The sequence below is a fragment of the Parathielavia appendiculata genome, assembly GCF_033297405.1.
Source record: "Parathielavia appendiculata strain CBS 731.68 unplaced genomic scaffold N657scaffold_9, whole genome shotgun sequence".
NCBI lineage: Eukaryota > Fungi > Ascomycota > Sordariomycetes > Sordariales > Chaetomiaceae > Parathielavia > Parathielavia appendiculata.
The window spans coordinates 309,848-322,574 of NW_026944228.1; the positions used below are offsets into that span (position 1 = coordinate 309,848).

General features: G+C 55.6%; 5 protein-coding genes across 5 annotated transcripts; 1 reads left to right on the forward strand and 4 right to left on the reverse strand.

Annotated features, from left to right (window-relative positions):
- Positions 1–329: 329 nt before the first annotated feature.
- Positions 330–1,791, forward strand: N657DRAFT_621421 (TAF6-like protein; the record flags this gene model as incomplete). The annotated part of the gene is made up of 2 exons (XM_062790620.1): positions 330–717; positions 776–1,791. The coding sequence occupies 2 exons, from the start codon at positions 330–332 to the stop codon at positions 1,789–1,791; spliced, it is 1,404 nt and encodes a 467-aa protein (XP_062645978.1).
- Positions 1,792–1,832: 41 nt separating this feature from the next.
- N657DRAFT_646889 (cytochrome b560 subunit of succinate dehydrogenase) lies at positions 1,833–2,992 on the reverse strand (the record flags this gene model as incomplete). The annotated part of the gene is made up of 3 exons (XM_062793203.1): positions 1,833–2,654; positions 2,758–2,839; positions 2,951–2,992. Coding segments are annotated over 3 exons (569 nt in total), but the record flags the coding sequence as incomplete, so codon positions are not given.
- Positions 2,993–3,376: 384 nt separating this feature from the next.
- N657DRAFT_646890 (uncharacterized protein) lies at positions 3,377–4,956 on the reverse strand. The gene has a single exon (XM_062793204.1). The coding sequence runs from the start codon at positions 4,521–4,523 to the stop codon at positions 3,756–3,758; it is 768 nt and encodes a 255-aa protein (XP_062645980.1). The 5' UTR covers positions 4,524–4,956; the 3' UTR covers positions 3,377–3,755.
- Positions 4,957–6,657: 1,701 nt separating this feature from the next.
- Positions 6,658–9,857, reverse strand: N657DRAFT_494594 (uncharacterized protein). The gene is made up of 2 exons (XM_062787651.1): positions 8,388–9,857; positions 6,658–8,262 (listed from the first exon to the last, which is right to left on the reverse strand). The coding sequence occupies exons 1-2, from the start codon at positions 9,719–9,721 to the stop codon at positions 6,933–6,935; spliced, it is 2,664 nt and encodes an 887-aa protein (XP_062645981.1). The 5' UTR covers positions 9,722–9,857; the 3' UTR covers positions 6,658–6,932.
- Positions 9,858–11,471: 1,614 nt separating this feature from the next.
- Positions 11,472–12,056, reverse strand: N657DRAFT_657078 (uncharacterized protein; the record flags this gene model as incomplete). The annotated part of the gene is made up of 1 exon (XM_062794766.1): positions 11,472–12,056. The coding sequence occupies one exon, from the start codon at positions 12,054–12,056 to the stop codon at positions 11,472–11,474; it is 585 nt and encodes a 194-aa protein (XP_062645982.1).
- Between the last annotated feature and the right edge of the window lie 671 nt (positions 12,057–12,727).

A 12,727-nucleotide genomic window follows, 5' to 3' on the forward strand; every position in this document is an offset into this window, starting at 1 on the left:
AGACGATAAAGACAAAAAGATAAGTAGGACGAGGGAAAAGCGCAAGAATAAAAGGAAGTGAAACTGAAAGAATAAATAACTTAACTATATAACGAATTGCGGATCACTTATCTAACGTTATTAACCCAAGTTCCGTACTAATCACTGTGAACACAGCAACAAAACTGAACAAACCAGGCTTCCATTGTCGCGTGAACACCCGGCCAGTCCCACCTCCAGTTCAGCTTCCCTGCTTGTGGAGTTCGCAGCTCCGCCAAGATCGACAGCCGCGACATTGGCCGCGGAACCTCTGCCCAGCGCATCAACACCCCGCGGAATTTCGATGGAAAATGGCAGCGACCGACGGCCCCAAGCTGCTCTGGAATCCAGACAACGTCAGAGATGTTGCCGATGCGATAGGAATATTGCTTTCTGACGAACCGCTGCGGGTGCTCGCTCAGGATGTCGAGTACCGCATCGGCCAGGTCATTGTCGAGGCCCTGCGCTTCATGCGTGCCGCCAATCGCACCACCCTGACCGTCCAAGACGTGTCCCAAGCACTCAGGGTGCTCGACGTGGAGCCTTTGTACGGCTACGAGTCGACGCGACCCCTGCGGTACGGTGAAGCCAGCCTCGGCCCTGGCCAGCCGCTTTTCTACATCGATGACGAGGAAGTCGAATTTGAGAAGGTCATCAACGCGCCGCTGCCAAAGGTGCCGCGGGATATGAGTTTCACCGGTACGCAACATACCGCGGTGGCCATCCAATTGCCCAGCCGCTGACTGCTCCATCACAGCACATTGGCTTGCCGTCGAGGGCGTCCAGCCGTCCATCCCCCAGAACCCCACGACCGCCGAGACTTCATCAAAAGACCTCTTGCCCAAGGGGCCCGGCGCGAACCCTGCTCTAGCAGCTCTCGCAGGCAACGACAATGTCTCGTTCCGGCCGTCAGTCAAACATGTAATAAGCAAGGAACTGATCCTCTACTTCGACAAGATCCAAGCGGCTATCCTCGACGACGACCCCGATGAGGAGAAGACCAGACTCCGCGAAGCAGCTTTGGAATCCGTACGCTCCGACCCAGGCCTTCACCAGCTCCTCCCCTATTTTGTCAACTTCATCACCAACCAAGTAACACACCATCTCGACGACCTGTTCGTCCTCCGACAAATGATGGAGCTCGCCGAGGCCGTCATCCAGAACCCCAACCTCTTTCTCGACCCGTACGCCAGTGCCCTCTCAGCGCCCGTACTCACCTGTCTCATGTCGCGCAAGCTCGGCAGCGCCGCGCCCGACGGAAGCAGCGACACGCTGCGCGAGCAGTACCGCCTGCGCGAGCTCGCCGGCAGCCTGCTCGAGATGATTGCGCGCAAGTACGGCGCCACCAACGCGCTGTTGCGGCCCAAGCTGACGCGCACCTGCCTGAAGCACTTTCTGGACCCGACGCGCTCGGCCGCCGTGCTGTACGGCGCGATTTCCGGCGTGGCGGCGGCCGGCGGGCCCGAGGCCGTGCGGGTCCTGGTACTTCCTAACATGAAGAGCTTTGACGCGGCAGTCCTGCAGCCGATGCACGAGAAGGGCGAGGCGCATGCAGTCGAGTACGAGATGCTCGTGGGTGGCATCATGAAGGCAGTTGAGAGTCTGGCGGGAGGGACAGGCATTCCGGTGACCAATGGCGTGAACAGTACCGACCTGACAAGGGAGGCGGAGCAGGTTACAGAGTTTCTAGGGCCGATTATCGGGCAGAGGGTTGCACGGCTAGGGAATCATGCGCTGAATCGGGCTATCTTGGAGGTGCGGCACTTGGAGTAAGTGTCTCACCTCATCAGTTGGGAATGCTTGGCGTTGGGAAGGCGGACGGATAAACATGGCGTCGAGGAATCTGGGCAACGGGACCTGGATCACCACTCCGTTGCAGCCTCAGTAGCAGGTCCTGGCGTAGGGTATAACAGGCATTTTAGGAGGAGGGAAAGTAGTGATACATTAAAACACACCGACTTCCCAACCGCCGTGCCCATATCCATGACAAACAATCGCCTTGACATTGCGATAATCACAGACATATATGCTTCCCCCATGTCTAAACCCTCCAGACTAACAATCATGACAGTCTCACGAAAGAAGAAGACTAACCTTAGTCCCTCACGCTTCCACCTCCTCCCACCGCGTCTCTCCTCACATAAGGGTCCGCTCCTGTTCTTGGTGTACCCAACTATCCGTATTCACCCCTTCACAGAAAGAAGGCAATGTACAACCCGCCCACCAGGGACGCGCCCCAGACGTACCACCCGGTCTTAACAATCGTCCGCCGACTAAAACCGACCCCAATGTCAAAGAGCAGATGCCGCACGCCGTTGATGGCGTGGAAGGCAAACGGCCAGGCGGCGAGAAACTTGAAGGCGCCCTTGGCGGCGAAGGGCAGCGCGCCGAACGCGGCCGCCAGCGACGCGCTCTCCAGGTGCCAGCCCATGAGCGGCGCAACGAGGTAGGCGGCTGAAAAGGCGTACAGCGAGCCGCTGAAGGCGGCGCCCGTGAAGCGCATCCAAATGGAGCCGCCGAACCAGGTCTGCTGCTTGTCGTAGATGTCGAGGTGCGGCGACACGGGCCGGTTGAGGCGCTGCTTGGCCAGGAGGGCCGTCTCGTCGTCGGCGGTCAGTTTTTGCGTCGCTACGAGCCTGTTTGGTGTGTTCGGGGGAGGTGTCAGTGAGTCTCGGGAGACTGTCATTCCAGAGTGGTGATGACGTCTTGATGGAAGAGGCTCCTGCTGGAGGTACGGACCTGGTCTGGGTGGTGGAGAGCGGCTGGGCCAGGCCCAGCTTGGCCACGTTGGCGGTGAAGAAGGCATTTGGCTTGCCGACCACTGTTTGTTTGCCGATGCAGTCAGCATCTGTCCGTCTTCGTAAGGACCTTCAATTTCTTCTCTTCGGTGGACGGGAATCCTAGGCGTCGATCGGAGTCGAGGGATGCATACCTCGGCGCAGCACCGTTGTTCCTGTTCGCTGGGCAATCATTGTGTGGGCTGGCGACAGAGGGCGGATCTGGAACCAGATGTCTCGTCGTGGGGTTGCGAGGTTTGAAGTCGATGATGCCGGCTCGTGAAGTTGCAGCTCGGAATCCGGGCCCCGGCTGGTCGGCAGCCCTCGGCTTCACGCGACCAATGGGAGCTGGGCGAAATCGAATGCTTGTGGTTGGCTAATGGCTGCAAGGTCTGCGAGGAGCACGTGAGATGCCGCCCCACTCGTTTGGTGTGGGCTTTTACCATCTGCCTCCACAAAAAAGTCTGATTCTTCTTCTTTTTTTCTCTTCAGATAGTCATGGGTGTCCAGCTATGGCATTGCCGCCTCCATCGGCGATGCATACGTAGCATTTGGCGCTTTGGTGTCCATGGATGCCCAGAGAAAAAAGAGATCCGTCGTTAATCACTGTCGTCAGTTCCTTCAGTCTGGCGATTGTTTCATTTTAGAGATCTACATCCCTAGCCATGGTTATTGAGAAGCACTGAAAGTCGACGGTAAAGGGCTTTTTCTAACTGAGGTTGCTTTCAAAGTTGCTATGCTAGTACTCAGCCAAGTTAGAGCATGCTTTCGGTTTGAAGCATGATCATGTTCAACCTTTCCAGCTTTCGATAGGAGGTGCCGGAAAGAACATCGTCGGCACAAAGAACTCGAAGCCTCCACACACGTGTGGATTGTGCTTATGTAGTAATAAGTTATTCCATCAACTAACGTTAGTTCTACGTCTAGTATGATCGCATAAGCTGTGGATCGTTGCATCGATCAAGGCTGTCCGGTGAAAAGCGTCAGAAGCAGCTGCCCCAATAGCTCTACCCGCTTGTCCGTAGTGACGACAGTCGAATCGAGGAGAGTCTTGAGCCCCTTCGAGGTCCCTGCCTCGGCCTCCTCTCCAAGAACAAGGGTTGTGCAGATGCTGACGTGGTCGCAGAACCTACGGTGACAGTCCAAGCTCATCGGCCGGAGACACTTTTTCCAGCAGCTCTCCAGCATCTGATCGTCGGAGACAACGACCCCAGTGGGCTGGAACCTGAAATTACCTTGAATGCCGCCGTCGTCCTTGAGACTCTTTTCCACCAGCCAAGAGAACCTTATGCGCACCTCTCGCAGCGACGACGTCACGTCGAAGTGGCCGCCGGCCATGACCATCTGCCGACCATACGCTTGCTGCAGATGCCCGAAGAACTGGTGCCAAGCACCGTCAACAAGTGCGATTGCGCGCAAGTGGATCTCGGTCGCGGTGCGATGCACACGCCACCACAGCTGCAGCAGGTCGGCATATCGGATCGTGGCGCTGCGCAGGTCCAACAGTTGGAGACATGGTAGTCGCGTGGTCCATGCGAAGTCGCTGAAGGCTGTTATCAACACTTCTTGATCGGCCCTTGACTTGGCCATGTTGTCGTCGAACATCAGGGTCAGACGCTGCAGCGACGTCGCCAAGTTGATAAGGGTCGGGAGGAAGCTGCTACTGAAGCTCTCTTGGACGGCCTGGCCCGGCGTCTGCTGGGCGCTCTCGTCGATGTAACGCCGCATCAAGGACAGCGTCGTCAGGTTGGCGAGACTAGCGGCAAGGCCCTCTTGAAGCCCCGTGTGGGGGTCGTCGATCCGCGGCAGGATGTGGACCGGGACATAATCGAGTTTGTGCTGCTTGTCCCTGAGCGTTCGACTCCATTAGCCACGCCATTACTCGTTCTGATCGCTGGGTCGCCCCGCGGAGACTTAGAGCCAATTTTTGGAGGTGGTGCTTACCAATGCCAGATACGCATAGATTTGATTTGCCTGCTGGTATCCCTCAAGGCACGGAGGAGAAGGCCAAAGTTGTATCCTAGTCCGGCGTCGGTGTGGATGTTGTCCCGCCCGGGCATTGAAGCAAGCAACGCCCTGCCCTCCGGGCTCGTCATACTGTCATATTTCTGACCGGTCGCTTGCTGAAAAGGAGCGGCGCCGAAGCACTTGCGCTCGTCCCGGATGTGGTACTTCCTGGCGAGCTGGTTTGGGAGGAAGTATCCGTCCGTGATCTCGACATGTTTGAGGTCGGTCAGGCGGGAGATGACTTCGGTCAACGTCGCAAGGTCCAGCTTCAGAATAGAGAAGACGGCTTGATCCGAACAGTATCGAACCCAGCTCACGTATCGCAGGTCGGCCGCGTATCGCTCTTGAGGAGGCCTGGGCCTGTGGCGTTCCCAGAACATCTTGAACTCCTTCCGCACTTTGATATAATGCGACCCTAGGCGCAGGACCTGCATTTCGCTGCGACGGGGGCCTCGTTGATGACGATGCTTCTCAGATAAAGGAGGCTGCGAGAAGACACCAGCCAGGGAAAGCTCTGCAACCTGTTGGCGAGGACGCCGGCCGTCGCTTGGTGGATGCGAGTAGACGTTAGGCGAGAGGTCACCAGGTCCTTGATGTCCTCGAGGTTGCTGGCGACCCGGACAATGAGCTCCACAGGGAGGGCCTCCAGGCTCGCCCTCGGACGCAGATGCCCAGCAAGGAGCCGAAAAAGCCAGGCGCGCGTATCCATGTCCAGGCTCTCCCTCAAACGCAAATGCGCAGCAAGGAGCCGGAGATGGAAGGCGCGCGTGTACTCGTCCATGTCCTATTACCTTAACGGGGCTCCGAGTTAAATTCGGGTGCATGGATGTAGGAAGATTGGGTGAGCGAACGCATCTAGTAAACAAGGAAAGCAGCGGCAACAAGACCTAACGGACGCCGAGACATGGGCACACTGGCTTCGAGGTTGGGACCAGAAGAAGTCCTGGGCATGCCGGGGTGAGCATAACGGTAAACCGGTCAGGACACGGGGTGTGAACACATCGTTGGGGTGTTGTTGAACCATGGTTAAGCCCACTACCAGCCTTGCCACGGTCGTTGAAGTCCGGGGTGGTATGTGCTGCATTTCACTGCTGGCAATTGGTCCCATGAAGCCGACATCTAACTAAGTCTGTCATTTGCTTCACCCACAGTCTTGTCCGAGAGAAGGGGACTCATTACCACTGAGGCAACTCTGGCTGCTCGGGAGCGGGAAGCGGCTCGGAAGCGGCACCGATGTGTCGAACAGGGAATATGCATAGGCCGTGTCTTTTGTGCTTGGACGGTGGAGGTGTGGTAGGGGCTGGATTGATGAGCGAGCAGGATGGTGAGAGGTGGCTATGACAGAGACATCTCCTTGCCATCGTTCCTTCTTGATTCAACCCGTGACTGCTGCTTCGTGCGGCTTCTTGATAGTTGTAAAGGATTACTCCAGCGAGTATTGGAGATGATAGGCTTTGAAACAGTCTCAAGTCTTCTGTGATTGTTTCCTGGACGATCACAGTCCTGAAGGGGCCTCTCACAATGGAGACTTTGGCCGTTGGTCCTACCGTCTGCTTATACTGTTGCAAATGACAGAATGTGACATTAGGAACGAGCGACTGATTTCAAAAGTCCAACAAGCCGCCATCTACACTTGCCTCAAGCTTCTCCCTTACCATAGGTAGGTAGTGTTTTGTGGCCAATGGACAGACCATGCATGATAGCCCAGCAATGCCAATGTTTAGGTACAGAACCAAACATTGACCCCTTTTCGTTTATACCAAGCACCAATGCCCCACAAGACTCCGGAACTCATCATCTCTCATTGGTGAAAGTGAAACCAGCTCAGACTTTTTCGTCTGACTTTTAGAGGAGATACACGAGAAACCTCGTTGCTAATTCACTGAAGTAGGACCGAGTGAGTATCAGACGCGTCCAAACTTCACATAGTTATTGTAAGCAAAAATATGTAAGTCAATGGTAGGTCTATCTTTGTCTCTGTTCAGAATACTGGCTTTAACTACGCAGCACGAGAACAACCAACAAGGATTTCTTCCACATAGAAGGATCAGGCTGATCCTACTAGGGACAATGCCCTTTTATTGATTTAATTAGTTAGCTGTCTTGTGCTGGCTAGGATCATGCACAAGCTCAAATCATGACAATTCTTTTGACGGCTTCCTGTTTCACCCACTCCCCCCCGTCCATCAGGCCATGGACGTAACACTCTCCCACAAGCGAGACGGCGAGCTTCGCCACCTCATCGTTATCCACCGTGCATTGGCCAACAGGGCGGACAATCAAGGGCGTCATCACGCCGGGTACGATGGCAATGGTATCCCCCGCCTCTGAGCCTGGGGGCACAAGCGCTAGCAAGCCGTTTTCCCCTGTGATGGCCAGCTTCCGCGACAGACAGTGAGACTGTACCGCGGTGGCCCAGAGCCCCGACTTCCGCGGCCGGTCCATGTCGTCCTGGGGGTCGAAGTACTCGGCGTCGCGGTGTCTTCGAACCATCAAACTGCTGAGTACAGCCAGGAGGGTCGGGCTTGCCATGACCTCCGCTGCATCTGGGTTGGAGATGTGGTATGCCAGGTAGTCGCGATAATAGGCACCGTATGCGGCCGGAGCGGGTCTGTTTTGCTTTGTTGGAGCCATTGACGCGTCCCCGCTGTAGGTTGCAAAGTCGACAATAAGCGTTCTCCAAAACGCTTCCTCCAGCGTTTGACCCGTCGGCGGGTAAATGACCTTGGCGACGTCGTGTCCAAGGTGGTCACCGACTAGACAAAGGGCCTCCGCCACCCAGATTTCCGTGAGGCGCGCCATCTGGTTGATATCCGTTAAATACCCGTGCTTTGTTTGTGCCATTGGCCGCTGGAATTCCCTTGTCATGTGCTTGATGGGCTCGACGACAATGATGGCGTCCAGTTCTAGCATCATGCTGTCGCCGGCGATGACTCGCAACGCTGAGGTCTCGAGGTCGCCGTAGGGACGGTACTGATTCGTGCTCTGTTGAGGGAAAGCCCCTATCATAGACCGGCCGACGGTGCTCCAGTCGGGGGCCCACGAGGGTATATCGGGGACGTCTCTCAGCCATCCTATCCCGGCGCAGCCCAGGACTCGTAGCATGTCTTGTCCGGTCCCGCGCAGTCCCATATACACGGCAGCATCTGTGAATACCTGCGCGTCCGTCTTGGTGTAATCGGGTCTGACCAGGTCGTTGTCCCCGTCGGACGCAAGGGCCCAGAGCGCAAAGATCTTGTCGCGTCGGTCCGACCCTTGCAGAGTCCAGCACGGAACCAACATGTCGGCCAGGTTGGGCGGGTCGTCGTTCTGCGTGGCCTCGCGCACCTTGTCCATCGTGATGATGTGGAAGCCATTTATCAGTGCAATCCGCTTCGTGCCTACCACGGCCGTATCCTCGACGAGCATGCTGAGCCGGTTTGCCATGAGCAGCGGGGGCAGTACTCGCATGAGTGTGTCCCTGCATATGTGTAACAATGTCAGTAATGAGACGTTGTGATAGACCGCCCCCTTCCCTCGGCGAAGTTGTCGTCTCAGGGTCATTTCTGTCCCAATATCTCAGAGGACTGCGTGGAAATGACCTACCAGTTAATCAACTGGCCTCCATAGACGACGTGCACATTCTCGTTGGCCGCGACCTCCTGCACGATCCAGATGCGTGTAAAATAGGGGTGTTCCATCATGTCGCCCAATGCGAGCCAGCGCGCGCTCCGCCGCTCAGGCGTGTATCGCTCCCACAGCTCGGCGTCGGTCATGTCGTAGTTTTTGAAGAGGTGGGACAGCTCAAACAGCAGATCGATGGCCAGGTGGGCGTTGGGTGCCTCGCCCAGAGAGACCGTCACGCGACTGGCGCGCGAAAATATCTGGTGCATGAGAGCCACCTGCCGACCCTTTTCGAGGTCGTCTTTCTGGTTGATGCAGATTGCGTCGATCCAGATGGTACGCGGGGAGAAGGCGGGCGAGCGATTGAGCAGCAGGTCATAGACGCGCTGCGTGACGCGCAGCGGGTGGTTGTTGATATAGACGGTCTTGCAGAACCAGACTTCCTCTGGATGTTGAGGGCCCCAGGTGTACGACATGGCCTCATATATCAGCCTCTTGTCCAAGCTTACATGCTCGAGCTCGCAGCGGACCGTGGCCGAGTTTCCTCGAGGGAGGAGATGTAGGACGCGCATTTGGTCATCTCCGAGGCTTGTGTAGGCAAAAGGGCGCAGGATCTTGTTGTGCCCAAGCCTCCTTTGTCGGTGAAATCCTCCGGGAGGTTTCCCTCTGGTAAGCAGATGCAGCGCCCAGACGCAAAGACGGTAATACTCCCTTCCCACCCATCGCCACGCCAGCTCCGCCACAACTCGCAGAAACATAACCAGCGGGACTAATACCGTCTGATACAATACCAACGCACAACAAACACACAAAGAAACGTTCCATGCCCCTTCAAGCGTACAATGCCACCACAACCACTGCGGCACTCTCTTGAACACCATATTCAAAGTCGTCCTGGCCGTCCACCGGGGGTAATGCACCATCCCAACCATGTATACGAAAACGGGCAATGTTGGCACACCCGTCTGCCGAAAATCATGCCACACCTCCGCCAGCGGCAGATTCACCTCGTTGGTAAAAACCAGCGGGTGAGCGACATGAACGACAAAGAGCGCGATGCTAAACACAAAACAACTGTCGAGCTGGTCGACGCCGCCGACAACAGCCAGGAGGTAGAGACACAAGCGCTCGACCGCCCAGGAGAACAAGAACACGGCACGGCCGTTGCGCACAACCAGCGTCGCCGCGCCAACGACCCAGAGCCGCCCGATGCGGTAGGCTAGGTAGTCGAGCGCGAGACCGATGAGGGCGTTGCGCGTGTGCTCGACGGCGCGGGCGAAGAGGAGAATCAGGTAGCGCTCGCGGATGCGATTCATGGCGGGCGGCTGGGTCAGGACCCCGGGACAAGGCGGTGGGGGGAAATGATGGAGAGAGGCTTTTTGATGTTCGATTAAAGTTTGGACCTGTCGAACAAGAGGAGACGGGCGTTCTGGATTGCCAGAGGCTCCGCTTGGAGGCGCAGCACGAATTGGTTCAGCTCACCGAATGTGAAGGCAGCGCATACGCCGCAAGGCTGTACTCGTCACAAAGCCCCGGGCTGAATAATGTCATTTGAGGTACCCTAACGTTATCTGTGCAAGCCAGATGATCATTGCAGGAATCGGCGCCCGAACATCAAGATCTGCAGGTTGGTGGCGGGTTCCAAATTGCATTCAGGGCCAAATAGGTTCGGTGTAAATTTGGAGTTGAGGTATAGCAACTCCAAACCTGGAGTGATTATGAGCATGTGGGCTTGTGGTTGGGGCGGGGGGGCCGGGAGCGCGCGTGTGTTGAGATGCAGTAACTGCCTGGCCTGCATACCTTTAGCGCTGTCAATCCTAGAGATGTCAAATCGGTGGGATTGCATGCAAATGAGCTTCAAGATAAACGTCCGGTGTGTGAAATTGGAGCTGAGAGGTCGGAGGTCTTAGATCCTAGTTACAAGCCAACGCTAGTTTGTTTGTTTGTTAGCGCGGCACATGGCAGGCCCTAGTCAGCAAGGGAAAAGGTGGGATTGCAAGGGAGAAGGCAAGAAAAGTAGGAAACGGGAAGAACGAAAGGAGGATACAAAGGGGAATCAAGGAAAAGAGTAAAAGAAAAGAAAGAAGAAGGAAAAGAGTAAAGAAAAGGAGAAAGAAGAGAAAGAAGAGAAAGAAGAGAAAAAAGAGAAAGAAGAGAAAGAAGAGAAAGAAGAGAAAGAAGAGAAAGAAGAGAAAGAAGAGAAAGAAGAGAAAGAAGAGGAAGAAGAGAAAGAAGAGAAAGAAGAGAAAGAAGAGGAAGAAGGGGAAGACAGTTTCTTGTCTTGTTCATCTCAAGGTTCTCTGACTAGTAAGTTCCTCGCTAATAAACGACTAACTTAGGGCTAGATTGTAGACAAGATAATGGTACATGGGATGGTGCCGACCGGGCAGTTGAGGGAGATGAGAAGGATACGTGTGCTGGCATGGGCCTTTCCATCTGGCCCTAGAGCGGATATAGTTGTAGGGTTGAGTTTCACTAGCTAACCTAAGGATAAGCCGTACGGAGTAAGTACCTAAGGTATATTTCGTGCCGTAGCTTACAAGCCCGCCGCTATTACCTGATGTTGAATTGTAATGATTGGAACGCTCTTGGGGAACTCGGGGATGCCGCATTTTCATCGCTCTGGAACGGACTCCTCGAAAGCGTTCAATTTATCTGGTACAGGATCCCTCCCATACCCGGTAATACCTTACCTAGCACGCACGATAGATGTTACCCGTGTGATGAGAACATGAACGGATAACAAAACCAACTTGACGGCCAGGAAGGGACCCTACTCATTTACCCAGTACCCCTATACCGTGACCTGAGACTACCGAGACGAAACCCGAAACGACACGATGGTATTAGACAAAACGCAGACCCTACACGAATATCAGAAATGAAGAAATTGCTCAATAAACCCAGCGCCAACCAAGACCATCAGCCAGACTGGCATTTCCCGTCCAGGCACACTCATAAGTGTTCCGATCCCCAGCGTCATTTTCGTTCCCAGCCCGGGGGTTCTGCGGCATAAGAACACCCTCATCCCTTGACGCTACACTGCCGGGAGTACGCGGACTGTGTTTAGTATCCCGTGTGCGTCACTCCGGGTCCTTCTTTGGAGTAAGGGGCCGGTGACGGGGAGCTCTGGTAGGGCGGCGCGTTCTGATAGGGATGCGCGTTGTAGGGCTGGTTCTGGTATTGCGGAGCATTCTGGTAGAGTGGCGCAGGGGCGGCGGGAGCGGTCGGCGGGGGCGCGGCCGCGTAGTTCACGGGCTGGTAGGCGTAGGCGGTGGTGACGGCGTGGCTGCTGCTGCGCTTGACGCACCAGACGATGAGGAGGATCCAGAAGATCAGCTTGCAGATGCCGCCGAGGACGACGCAGGCGACGCCGCCCCAGAACTTGCCGTCAGCGGCCGCCGAGCACGACTTGTTGTAGGATGACTTGTAGCTGGAACCCGAATAGTACGTGTCATAGCAGTCGGAAGCAGTGCTGGCGGCCCAGGTGCCCAACAGGGCGCCGCCGATGATGAAGAAGAGGACGGCGGCGAGGAAGAAGGAGAGGGGCCACCATTTTGAGAAGCGGCTGCGCTTGGGTGTAACGGTAACCGTGGCAGCGGGTGGAGGGTATGGGTATGTCGTATGCTGGCCGCTCATTTCGTACGACATTATATCGTTTGTGACAAGAAAATTTTTCCTGGTAGATGAACGGCGGGAACAGGGAACGGAGAGGAAAAAAGACGAAGACTTGGCCGTTGGTGTTCTCCCCGATCAAAAATGAAAAAGAAGAAGAGGACAGCCAGATAGTTCAGCCCTGTCGCGACGAGGATGCCGCTCAGTTTTCTTCTCGTTCAGCCCACTCACAGCCCCTTTGACCCTTGGCTGCTGGGCTGGTGGATCGGCACCAGACCGCTCCCAAAATAAGGTTAAGCGCACTTCTGTCTGGGGCTTGCCATGCGAGTATCGGTTGCTTACTGTGGCTGTTGGGCATCATTCCCCGAAGGCACCCCACATGGCTTGCCGACGTGCTGGCTGATTGGTCAGCACAGCCCCGACGGCTAATTTGGCTTAGGCCTCGCCAAGTCCGAAGGGTTGCAGAGAGTGAGACGAGCCCCACCTGGACAAAAAAAAAAAGACCATCCGAAAAGCGTCACCCCAGAATTCAATGATCAGAAACATCAGCAGATCGTGGCCGAACTGAATGGTCTCAATTGCAAACTAATTCCCAGTCATAGCGCCTTCCGATTCCAAGCAATCCTTGAAGATCTGAGGGATGTTGTCAACCCAGGCATTGATAGTCTCTTGCTTAACTGCTGCCCAGCCCTCTTCGGCTAGCTCCT

Excerpts from the sequence above, each read along its gene's own strand:
- N657DRAFT_646890 (XM_062793204.1), bottom strand. The coding sequence starts at position 4,523 with ATGCGGCGTTACATCGACGAGAGCGCCCAGCAGACGCCGGGCCAGGCC.
- N657DRAFT_494594 (XM_062787651.1), bottom strand. The coding sequence starts at position 9,721 with ATGAATCGCATCCGCGAGCGCTACCTGATTCTCCTCTTCGCCCGCGCC. Across the intron at positions 8,263-8,387 it reads GGAGGCCAGTTGATTAACTG|GGACACACTCATGCGAGTAC; the intron begins GTAGGTCATTTC and ends ACACATATGCAG.